At 44.2% G+C, this 12,539-nt stretch overlaps 1 protein-coding gene across 1 annotated transcript in view; it reads right to left on the reverse strand.

The window, feature by feature from the left end:
- C5H10orf67 (chromosome 5 C10orf67 homolog) overlaps positions 1-12,539 on the reverse strand; it is a 180,573-nt gene that overhangs the window by 119,588 nt on the left and 48,446 nt on the right. The window contains exon 6 of the mRNA XM_044294761.1: positions 4,175-4,322. Within this exon, the coding sequence (XP_044150696.1) occupies positions 4,175-4,322 (148 nt within the window). The remainder of the gene's footprint in view (positions 1-4,174; positions 4,323-12,539) is intronic.

Consider the following 12,539-nt stretch of genomic DNA (forward strand, 5'->3'; position numbering starts at 1 on the left):
CCTGCTGTTTGGCCGGCTGCCTAGAGAGAAATTAAGAAGTAAGTTCAAGAGCCAAGTGTGGCGTGGAAGACCTGCTGCATTTCATCAATGCCAGTACTGGACATCTCCGCTGTTAGTCACAGCAAATACGACGAGGTTTAGCAGGTGGTTCTCCGGAGCTGAAAGGCTTGTATGAAAAGATAAAAAGACTCATTAAATCATATGACAAACATGTGGGAGAATATGGTTTGTGTCCCCCTAAAAGATTGATGCTCATAATAGCCGCTAATGGGAAAATAAGATGTGGTCCTTTATCAGCGCTGCTGTGACAATGGCGGAGAGGGTATCGTAGGATGTATGGCAGGTTTCTGGTTTACAAAAATTGCTCATTTTTGTGCTGCATTTTGCACAGAAATTACATTTGCTCAGTTTTAGGGCTCATGAACACAAACATATTTCCTTTCCGTGTCCGTTCCATTTTTTTTCTTATGTCAGAACCATTTATTTCAATGGGTCCACAAAAGAAAAAGGAAGTTACTCTGTGTGCATTCGGTTTCCGTATGTCCGTTCCACAAGAAAATAGAACATGTCCTATTATTTTCCGCATTACGGACAAGGATAGGACTGTTTTATTAGGGGAATGCACACGGACGTCATCCGTATTGTTTGCGGACCGCAAAATACATACGGTCATGTGCATGAACCCTTACACTGCTCTCACCACTTATAAAAACCATGGGCTTAGTGGGAGGGGGGTAAACTACAGCTCAAATCTATGCCAGCTCCTCGCCATACCTGAGCTGCATTTCTGGCAAACAGACTCCCGGAAGATGCGCCAAAGTTATTAAAGAAGCCAGCACCTTTTTAATAAATTTGGCAGCTCAATAAGGACTCGTTCACATCTCTGTTTCGGAGACCTGGCTGCCGGATTCGGCGCAAATGCTGGCTGTCAAATGGACAAAAAAAAACAAATTTTTTTTTTGTCCAGCCCAAACCCGGCATATATCGGCCGGATAACCGCCAGACCTCTTTGCAGTCAATGGGGATATGGCGATGAAGTAGAGGATCCGGCAAGTTGCTCTGTGCCGCAAATACCTGGCAGATCTCCAAACGGTGATGTGAACGGGGCCTTAATGACAATGTTAACAATTTTATCTCAAAGTTTTGTTGGTGAGTCCTTGGAAAAGTGTCGTAGTGGTAAGCCCTCTTCTAGCACTGGGCCATGGATGTGATAACCTGTGCCCAATTTAAAAAAACAAAAACCTTACCTTTCTGCTGTTCCATTCCTGGCCTCTTCCGGTGACATGCTGTTGTAGGACATGTGACCACTAAAGCGGCCGGGAACAGGCAGAACTGCGAGATGGCGAATTGGGCACAGATTACGGCCGTTGGCTTTTACGGCTTGGACAATCCCCTTAAATCTTGATTCGAGAAATGCAGGTATCTTCAAGTGGTAAGAGGGAGACAGGATGACAGGTGCAAGCACTACAACTTCTTCAGCCTTAAGTCTTAGCAACACAGACACAATTTCTTTAAGGGCTCATGCACACAAACGTGCGCGTTTTGCGGTCTGCAAAACACGGATGCCACCAGTGTGCGTTCCACAATTTGAAGTACGGAAGGGACGGCCCATTATAGAAATGCCTAATATTGTCCGCAAAACAGACAAGAATAGGACATGATTGAAAAAAAAATTGCGGGGCCACAGAATGGAACAACGGATGCGGACAGCACACGGAGCGGCCCCATTGAAGTGAATAGGTCCGCGGCTCGGATGCGGAACCAAGCCACGTTCGTGTGAGTGCTCACAGTCAGTGGCAACCTACCTACCACACGCACACCTAGCACTGTGCCCAGAACACCTTGGTGGAAAAAAGGGGCTGCTAATTATACCCCTTCCAGACTCCTCCCCGGTGGGTGACACGGCTTCACTATACGGCATCCCCACGCCGGTGAGCTGGGGCAGTATTCAACTCCCAAGATGGCCGCTGGGACGTCCTTCCTACACTAGGGCTGGGTTACAGCTACGCTGCCAAAAACCCCCACAATTATATATAAAAAGGAGGGGTGAGTACCACCACACTGCCTCACATCTTTTCTAAGCAATCCTATAGATCAGCTCCCATAAACATAGTTAGTTTAACATGATTCCCTTATTATATACTATAAAGAGGTTATATAAAATATGAAGAGAAAGTAACTGAGAATATATCAATTGAGTTTAAAGGGAATGTCCAGGGTTATGACATTGATATGATTCTCAGATTGTGGCAGTCCCACGTAGCTCCGGAGCCGGAGTCATTGCCGGGACGGCACAGCTATTTCCACTCTGGAGCCAGTAACTGCAGAGCTGCTCCCATTGAGGTGAACGACAGCTACACGGCAAGAGCTGATTAGTGGGGGGGGGGGGGGGCCGAGTGTCGGACCTGAGGATAGGCCATCAATAACAAAATCCTGGACTACCCTTTGAAATAATGTATTTATGTATTGATGATTCAACCCCTGATCTTGGGGTCCACAAAAGATGAAGGTGCACAGAGCCCCCCATTCTCTGTACTGCATAGTTATAGGCGAGTGTTGTACGTTTCCATATTACAGAGGTACTCTACCCTAGAAGTCATCTACAACTCATTTCTACTGGAGAACAACCCCTTAAAGGGAACCTGTCACTGGGATTTTGTGTATAGAGCTGAGGACATGGGTTGCTAGATTGCCGCTAGCACATCCGCAATACCCAGTCCCCATAGCTCTCTGTGCTTTTATCGTGGGGAAAAAACGATTTGATACATATGCAAATTAACCTGAGATGAGTCCTGTCCCTGACTAATCTCACCTACAGGATTTATCTCAGGTTAATTAGCATATGTTTAAAATATTTTTTTTTTTTTTACAGAATAAAAGCACACAGAGCTATGGGGACTGGATATTGCGGATGTGCTAGCGGCCATCTAGCAACCCATGTCCTCAGCTCTATACCCAAAATCCTGGTGACAGGTTCCCTTTAATACAGGTCCAATGAAGCATGTCACTATTTTGTGGTGACATTTATTTTCTTTGAGGAACCTGTAAAATTGTTACTTTCAGAGTAAATGGTAAAGAAAATAACACTGAATATCAAATGAGGATAAGGAAATTAAGGTATTTACTGTAATGCTCAACTTTTTATGCGCTGTAACAGTGAAGTATGGATCAAACGTTTTTTTTTTATGCGCGTGGCAAGGAATGGGGAGCGGTGGAGTCGGTGGGACTGGCACAGTTATCTTCATTTACTCCACTTTTTTGCCATAAATGAAGTCAGAAACCCACGGCAGCTCAGAGCTTCCACAGATTTCCGATTAGGCAACACAGGGGATATCAAGGCCTGAGTAGAAGTCACCAGTCTTGATAAATCTCCCCCTATATTTCCAGCCTAATTTTTGTTACTCCCAATCTATCAGCACAGTATCGGCAGCACCCTGTGCATGGAGTGCTCTTCAGGGTGGACTCAGACGTGGCAACATCAAGACTCCCCCTGAAAACTGTCTTTCCCTGCGCTATTTTAGGGTTGATGTGCACAAACGTATATATTGTTTCCGTTCCGTTTTTTTTTTAGCGGCCCGTATGTGGAACCAATTTCTTTAATGGGTCCGCAAAAAAAAACCGAAGTGACTCTGTCTGCATTCTGTGTCTGTATGTCCGTTCCGCAAAAAAATAGAACATGTCCTATTATTGTCCGCATTATGGACGAGGATAGAACTGTTGTATTAGGGGCCAGCTGTTCCTTTCCACAAAATACGGAATGCCCATGGACGTCCTCCGCATTTTTTGCAGATCCGTGTTTTGCGGACCACAAAATACATACGGTCGTGTGCTGTGGAATTTACATTCCGCAACTTAAATAATGTTGTGTTGCAGATGTTCTGTATGAGAATCTCTCAATTTAATTAAATGTTAAAATTGATTCTGCAGTGGAAACCACAGCGGAAAAATCGGCAACAAAATCCAGTTTTATTGCGGATTTTTCCGCAGTGTTTTCCGCTGAATAGAATGGAGAGATTCTCATACAGAAAATCTGCAACATAATTCACACCAAAACAATCCGCAAATCTGTAAAACTCTGCACCTGCGCGGATTTTCTGGCGGGAAATTCCGCCACGTATGAGTGCAACCTCACAGCGCTTTAAGTGGAAAGCGCGGCGAACTCTCCGCATTTTACCTAATGAGCGGATGTGCTGGTCTTTCTCCTTCAGAACCATTTCCAGCTGGTGGACGCTGTCCTGCAGGGAATCCGTTTTCTCCTTCAGCTCCTCGTTTTCTTCCAGCAGCTTCTCTTTCTCCGGGTCATCTTCTGATTGGTAAATGATCTGCAATATCAGAAAGTCTTTTATTTTACAGGACGGGACAAAGGGGCTTCCCGCCCCGCCACTGTGTAGTGGTAATCATCCCGCGTGCTCATCATATCATTTCCTGAATTCTGCTGCATATTTAAAATATGAATAGAAAAAAAAAAGCTTCTTGAAAGCCGCCAGTACATGACACACAAAAGCTATAAAACACATGGGGACGGTTTTATTGACAGGGATAATGCTTATCATACTGTTTTGTGTGCCCTCATCATTCAGGTCAATTTATTATGGAGGCTGTGTCCAGGAAGGCAGCTGGAGCCTGCACACCCACACTTCCCTCTATGGGTTTAGGACAGGGGCTGCTCGTAACTAGGCAAAAAGCGAGGAGTTTTGTGGCCGGACAAACTCTGGGGGGTTGCGGAGAGCAGCGGTTAGGAGGGGGGCTTGTTGTCTTTGTGCCGTTCCTCTGTGACAGTGCTGCTAGTGTCACAAGGAGCACATCACATGTCAAAGCAAGTGAAGTTTTCAGCCTGGAAGCCGCATGGAGTCCATCAGGCCCACAGATATCGGCACAGTTGGCTTTCTACATGGCGCTGCAGCCACCCGGAGGCCATTCATATTCTGAACATTAACGTGGCTTTGCATGCTTGTCACACATAGCACTGTGCAGGCGCCTAATGCTATTGAGCACTTCACTTAAAATCTCTGGGCAAACAGTGATTACCTTGTAAGACGGCTTCAGGATAACGCCCCACAAAAGGCTCTAAAGTTATCATTTTAGGAAAGCAAGCTCATTTACATTTTTATTATGCGCGCCTTTTGTTTCAATCTTGCCACTTCCATTATGAAAAAAAAAAAGTCTTTTTCTAACGGGGTGGACGCTTATCGCCACTCATACCCTCATTCAAAGCCTTTCATGGTAACAGGAGATACCATGTTAGGGCCGTCTAGACGTACACTTCTAAAGCCTTCCGCAACATGGAAACGGCATGCTATGCCTTAGGGCTCATGCATACGACTGTACCTTGGAACCGAACCCGAGTTCGGGAAATGTTTTTTTTTTTACAGTACAAATTAATTTAGGAAGTTATTGCGTGAAGTCTCGCCAGACTTCGCGAAGAAATAACTTCGGCTCATCGGAGCCAATACATTATAATACTGTACTGAGCTCCTGCTTCGTACAGTATTAGAAAATAGTTTTATGCGAATCGACTTCGGATGTTTCATCCAAAGTAGATTCGCTCATCCTGTCATGACGCTAGGGGAGCAGGTCACCACTGCGGCCAGTGATTGGCTGCAGCGGCATCAAACCGGAAGTTTACATCCAGGGACCCGTGTGGAGCAGTGGAGGCTGCACAGCGCAGGAGCTGGTAAGTATGCTACCCTGCACAGGTCTGCCCTAACATTCACAACCCATTTAAGGGTTGTCCAAGTTATAGAGAAACTCGGGCAACCCCTGTAAAGGGAATAAAATAACAAATGAATGGATGCTCACTCATTTTCTCCGCTGCTTCTTCCACTGCGGACGTTATCTTACTGGCTGCAGTGGTGCACACAATCACCGGCCTCAGCCATGCATGGGACGTCTCTGCTGAGGCCGGTGATTGGCTTCAGCGGTAAGCTGAATGCACCAAACATTATCACTGAAGAATCAAATAGCACCGGTGAGAACCAGAGCTCAGCGCAAGGAGGAAGAGGCAGAGGAGAAAGCAGGTGAGCATCCATTCATTTGATATTTTAGGCCATTTACAGAGGTTGCCCGAGTTTTTCTATAACTCGGACAACCCTTTGAAAGGGATTCTGTCACCAGTAAATTCAATGATAAACCAGACACAATGTCTTGTAGGGCTAGTTCAACTGAATGTAAAGATACCTTTCACTTAGCAATCCGTTGCTTCATTCTGGAGAAAAAATACTCTAAATCCATATGCAAATGAGCAGTTAGGTGCACAGAGGGTGGGCTCTAGTCACTCTGTTGCTCCTCCTGCTTCCTCTGCTAGCCCCTCCCTCTCCTTCGTGACTGACTGAGCCAGGATCCTGTATAGTCATCTTGCCTGGCCCTGTCAATCAAGGAGAGGGAGAGGCTGAAGGCAGAAGAAGCAGGAGGAGCCAGGGTGCACAGAGTGGCCTATTTGGAGTGTATTTGGGGGCATTTCAGACAGCAACGAAGACCTGCTTTCAGCTGATGATTCTGATCCTGTTCTGCCACTGTACAAGCTCAAACTGCCTCTCCGTTCATTTCGGAGGGCCCCGAGGGGTACAAGGTCTCTGTTCTCATGATCACTGGAGCTCGCAGCAGTAGGTACCACCACCCGGTCCAATAGGTATCCCCTATCCTGTGGAATAAAACCTGTTCTTATTAACCGAAAAGTCACATTAAAATTGGAAAAACCCTCATGAAAATGTAACTTTTTTAAAATTGTAGATTTTTAATATGACTGAAGTAAAAATTGTTGCCGCACAACTCCCGGGACACAATTGCATTTCTAACCCCTTAGTGACACACACACACACACAAACACCAATGTTAGCATTAAGATTCAGTAACATTTTCCCCTTCGCTGTTCCGGAAGTCCTAACTTTTTAATTTTTTATTCTAAAAACTGTTCTTGATTTTGCGGGATGAGTATTTTTAAGGAACCATTTTTGGGTACATATAATCTATTAAATAACTTTAATTTTTTTGTGGGAAAGATAAAAAAAACTGCAAATTGGGTCAATATATATAGATATATTTTTCTTTCCTCCTGCAGGCTGTCAGCTCCCCAACTGCCCCCCCCCTTCCCCCACCTGAAGAGGAGAGGGCTGTTTTAGCTCCTTATATCTGGGTATTGGTAACAGCTAGAGATATGATCCTTTTTTGAAAACTGGCTTTTCAAGCTTTGAAACAAAACCAGAATCACAGCATTATCTCCACAACATTGGAAGATATAGCTGTTAGAAATTAGGATGGCAGTGAATGCAGCTGAAAATGAAAGTAAAAGTAAGTTTCACTGCTTTCACTCCCAACTCCATTTCTAACAGTTATATCCCCCGATGTGGTGGAGATAATGCTGTGATTCTGGCCTTATTTGAGAACTTGGAATGCCAGCTTTCAAACAAGACCAGGCCCATTCCTAGCCTCTACAAATCCTGAGATATGAGCAGCTACTGCTGAAGCTCTGCTCGGGCTGAACTGTCAACTCCTTCTCTTCCAATCTATGCGGATTATGAAGCAACGTCAGGGAATTAAAGTAACGGTTTGTCAACATCTCGCCAATTGTTTAAATTTTTTCCTTTGATGGGTCTGTTTATATGTGGCGAATATGCTGCAAATTGCAGGTGGAAAGTCTGCTGCATATTACCCTACAAGCAAAATTAGATTTTACCAAATCCCATCCACATACAGCAGAAAAAAATCTGCAGTGGAAATTTACCTGAGGAATTTTAAATTGCCATATGTCAATTTATGCTGCGGATTTCCTACATGGATTTCACCCTTTGCAATGCAAAACGTGAATTCCGCAACAAAATCATGTAACTCAAGCTGATTTTTCCCATTGAATTTACAGTCCATACTCTAAAAGGGCTGTCTCAGGAAGAAAACCCCTTCTTCAAAGACAGCCGTGTGGATTGTAGGACCCCCAGCACAGCTGTAATCACAGGTTGGTTCTGACAAAGAGAGGGCACTATTCTGATAATACATTCCCGTTAGGTCTCCTTTACACACACTGGGGCAGATTTACTACTGCAACTTCACATGGCCAACACTACCTTTATTAAGGGTTTTAGATTTTTTTTCACGCCATACTTGACAAAGAAGGGCGTGGCTTAAGACGTGACAATGTGCGTCAAAATTTTGCCACAAAATTCTGGTGGAAACTAAGCCAACTAAAAGATGGTATTTATGAGACTCCTTATGCTATTTTCTTGGCATCAAAAAGTTGCTAATTGTGGAAATTTGTGACTTTTTGGTGTTTTTTCTCCATCTTACCACTTTTGAAATAAAGTGGCCAGTGCAGGCGCAAGGAGGCTGGGCAGATTTATAATACTTTAGAATTTACCTTCACTTTAAAGCTGCTCAGTGATTGGTTTCTACTAGGAAACAAGGCCACTATATCTTTTATAATTTGATAAATGTGTTTTTAGGCTTGGCCTGCATGGTGACTATGGGTTGTGGTAAAATCACAGACATGATGAGACTGTGATAATAATTCCTATGAGAAAAATGTAATTGGCTTGTAACTATAGGGAAAGTTCCAACAGGTTTAAAAGGGTTTTCCAGTGCTTTTATATTGGTTTCATCAATATCTGATAGGCGGAGGTCTGATACCCCACACCCACCCCAATCAGCTGCTCTGCAGTAGCTCCGGTGCCAGAACTATACATTAACATCCATTGTGTAGTGGATATAGCGGGTACAATGCATTCGGAAACTCTTTCCGTTTTTCACATTTTATGTTGTGGCCTTCTGCTAAAATAAAGGGAAAAAAAAGTTTTTTAAAAACAGACTTTTATATTTTTTTTGCAAATTTATTAAAACAGGAAAAACTAAAATTTTGCTAGAACATAACTATTCAGATTCTTTGGTATGCTTGAAATTTAGCTTTGGGGGCCTCCCGTTCCTACACCTTGATTGGAGTACACCTGTGGTAAATTCAGTTGACTGGACATGAAAGATGTACCCCTGTCTCTCACAGTTGACAATGCATATCAGAGCCAAAACCAAGCCATGAGGAGATAAGAACTGCCTGTACAGGTCAGAGACAGGATTGTGAGGAGACACAGATCTGGAGAAGGGTACAATAAAGTTTTCTGTAGCACTGAAAGTTCCCAAGATCACAGAGGCCTCCATAATTTTTAAAAGGAAAATGTTTTGAACAACCAGGACTGCAATTGCATTTTCATTGATCCTGGTTATTGCGGCTAGGTTCCAGCTGTATTAAACAGTCAGAAACTGCCGTGTATGGGTGAGGATCAGCTTGTGATCCCACTGCTTACACTTCTCGTGCCTGCTGAAGTAGTATTATGTGTCTGGGGTGACAAGAGGTTAAAAACTTCTTTCATACTTGTCCAGGCCCTACAAATAGATTGTAACATTTGCTTAAAGGGAACCTGTCATCACCTTTGTGCTGCCCATACTCACAGCGGTATAAAGTAGAGACAGGTGAGTTGATTTCAGCGGTCTGTCATTTATAAAAGTTAAAAGTAAGTGGTTGCCGAGAACCAACCTCACAATCATTGCAGACTGGACCTGGAAAAGAGTCACGGCCACCTGAGAAGAGTCCTGGTTATTCATGATCTCCTGCTCTCCCGTCCACCTGCTGATGATTGACAGTCTTCTACCTAGTTTTCTCTCTTTCTCTCTAGGAGAGAACTGCCGATCATCAGCAGATGGGCGAGGAGAGCAGGATATTAGGAATAACCAGGACTCTTCTGAAGTAGATTTGACTCTTTTCAAGGCCTGTGCTGCAATGATTATGATGCTGGTTCTCGGCAACCACTTACTTCTTATGAGTGACACAGCGCTGACATCAGCATTTCTGTCACTACTTTATACTGCCCTCAGTGAGGTCAGCATAAAGTTGATGACAGGTTCCCTTTAACTCTATAAAGACAGCTGCCAACAACCTGGATTCTAATGTGTGAAAAAAGGATTGTATAGGGAAGGTATCCGTATTTTGTACATCTGTTCTTTGCCGATGAGGCCGTAGGGAACATCAACATAAAATCTGCCAGGGAGTTTGCAGCAAATCTGTTAATTGTGAATTTGCCGTTCTTGTTAGGCACTCTCGTTTGGTGCGGATCCGTCATGGATCTGCACAGACGGATCCGTTCAGATAATACAAACGTCTGCATCCGTTCAGAACGGATCCGTTTGTATTATCTTTAACATAGCCAAGACGGATCCGTCTTGAGCACCATTGGAAGTCAATGGGGGGGGGCGGATTCGTTTTCTATTGCGCCAGATTGTGTCATAGAAAACTGATCCGTCCCCATTGACTTACATTGTGTGTTAGAACGGATCCATTTGGCTCAGTTTCGTCAGACGGACACCAAAACGCTGCTCCAAAGTGGAATGGAGACTGAACGGAGGCAAACTGATGCATTCTGAGCGGATCCTTTTCCATTCACAATGCATTAGGGCAAAACTGATCCGTTTTGGACCGCTTGTGGGAGCCCTGAACGGATCTCACAAACGGAAAGCCAAAACGCCAGTGTGAAAGTAGCCTAATGCAAAATCCAGACTAAAAACCTGTAGCATGTCTGTATTGTGTGATCAAACCCTCTCTCCATATAAAGATACCCCCACAACTGCAGCTCCACTGGTCACTGGGTTGATGATGTGGCTTTCTAACACTATCGCTTGGAGCTTTTCCTCCATGTGGCTAATGTTTATCTCTTGCGCCATCATCTGTCAGAGCAGGGAACTGCACGTAATTATCTATTCAGTCTCCTGCCTCTATGAAGATGCTCATTAGCAAGATGAACAAAGAGACCGTCCTCTGTAGCTACAGTCATCTGTTACACTTTAATTTTCAGGTTTTGTTATAGTATTCTCTGCGCCATCTGTCCACAGCAGTAGATTTTGACTTATTGAAGCCGGGAGCCAATGAGGTTACGCCAAACAGCAAGCGAGATTAGGATGTCAGCAGTGCGGAGCAAGGATGGGGGTTATACTGCATATTAATGCTGCTATCAATTCCTGGTATATAGTCTAATGATCTGCAGAAATATTGAGCCCCCGATGAATGCGGATAATGCGGGAGGCGACAAAACAGCAACTAGAGCACATATCAGAAGTCTATGCTGTGCAGATACAGATTGTCCTCCAGGGGACTAGGATCTTTTTGTTATTTTTTATTTGCACAAAACCATAAAAAAGACGTACTAATAAAAGTCGCTGTGTTTTCCTAATTATGGATTTCTTGGTCCTTTTAGGCTTTAGAGTGAAGAGATAACCAGAAACCATCAAAGTGCTCACAGTGTGGGTAACCCAGCTTTCCCCGGGACTGAACGTTATATTATGATTTTTATTGCTGCATTGTTAGGCTACTTTCACATCAGCGTTTTTCTTTCCGGTATTGAGATCAGTCACAGGATCTCAATATCGAAGGAAAATGCTTAAGTTTTGGCCCCATTCATTGTCAATGGGGACAAAACTGAACGGAGTGCACCAGAATGTATTCCGTTTCGTTCCCATGATGCACACAAAAGCGTTGCAAGCAGCGTTTTTGAGTGTGTCATTGGATACTGAACAAGGCGAAAAAACACAACACGGATCCAGCGCCCATTGACTTACAATGGATTTAGTGCTGGTGTTCGACCAAAAATCCTTAGGCTACTTTCACACCTGCGTTAGGTGCGGATTCATCTGGTATTTGCACAGACGGATCAGCACCTATAAGGCCTCTTTCACACTACTGTTTTTTTTTTCCTTTTGCGGGCCGTTTTTTGCGTTCCGTATACGGTCCATTTACGGAACCATTTATTTCAATGGTTCCGCAAAAAAAACGGAATGTACTCCGTATGCATTCCGTTTTCGTATTTCCGTATTTCCATTCAAAAATAGAACATGTCCTATTATTGCCCGCAAATCACATTCCGTGGCTCCATTCAAGTCAACGGGTCCGCAAAAAAACCGAGGCCTAATGCAAACGCTTGTATCCGTTCAGAACGGATCCGTTTGCATTACCATGAACAAAAAAATAAATAAATAAATATATATTTTTTGTTCATGAAAATGCAAACGGATCAGTTTTCACTTACACTGACAGTCAATGGGAGGCGGATCCATTTGCAATTGCACCATATTGTGTCAGTGAAAACGGATCCGTCCCCATTGACTTACATTGTAAGTCAGGACGGATCCGTTTGGCTCCACATCGCCAGGTGGACACCAAATCGCTGCAAGCAGAGTTTTGGTGTCCGCCTCCAGAGCAGAATGGAGGCTGAACGGAGGCAAACTGATGTATTCTGAACGGATCCTTATCCATTCAGAATGCATTGGGGCTGAACTGATCCGTTTTGGGCCACTTGTGAGAGCCCTGAAACGGATCTCACAAGCGGACCCAGAAATGCCAGTGTGAAAGTAGCCTTACTTCGTGAAAATAACTTACCCCTCGTGACCTCCGGGGGTGTGCGCCTCAACTTCCAGGGGTGTGCACGGCACGGGTAAGGTAAAACTACAGGGAACGCTGACTCACGGACACCGCGTGTCCGCCCTCAGGGGTAAGGACATCTGACGGTCTTTTC

The sequence above is a fragment of the Bufo gargarizans genome, chromosome 5 (assembly GCF_014858855.1).
Source record: "Bufo gargarizans isolate SCDJY-AF-19 chromosome 5, ASM1485885v1, whole genome shotgun sequence".
In the NCBI taxonomy this organism is placed as follows: domain Eukaryota; kingdom Metazoa; phylum Chordata; class Amphibia; order Anura; family Bufonidae; genus Bufo; species Bufo gargarizans.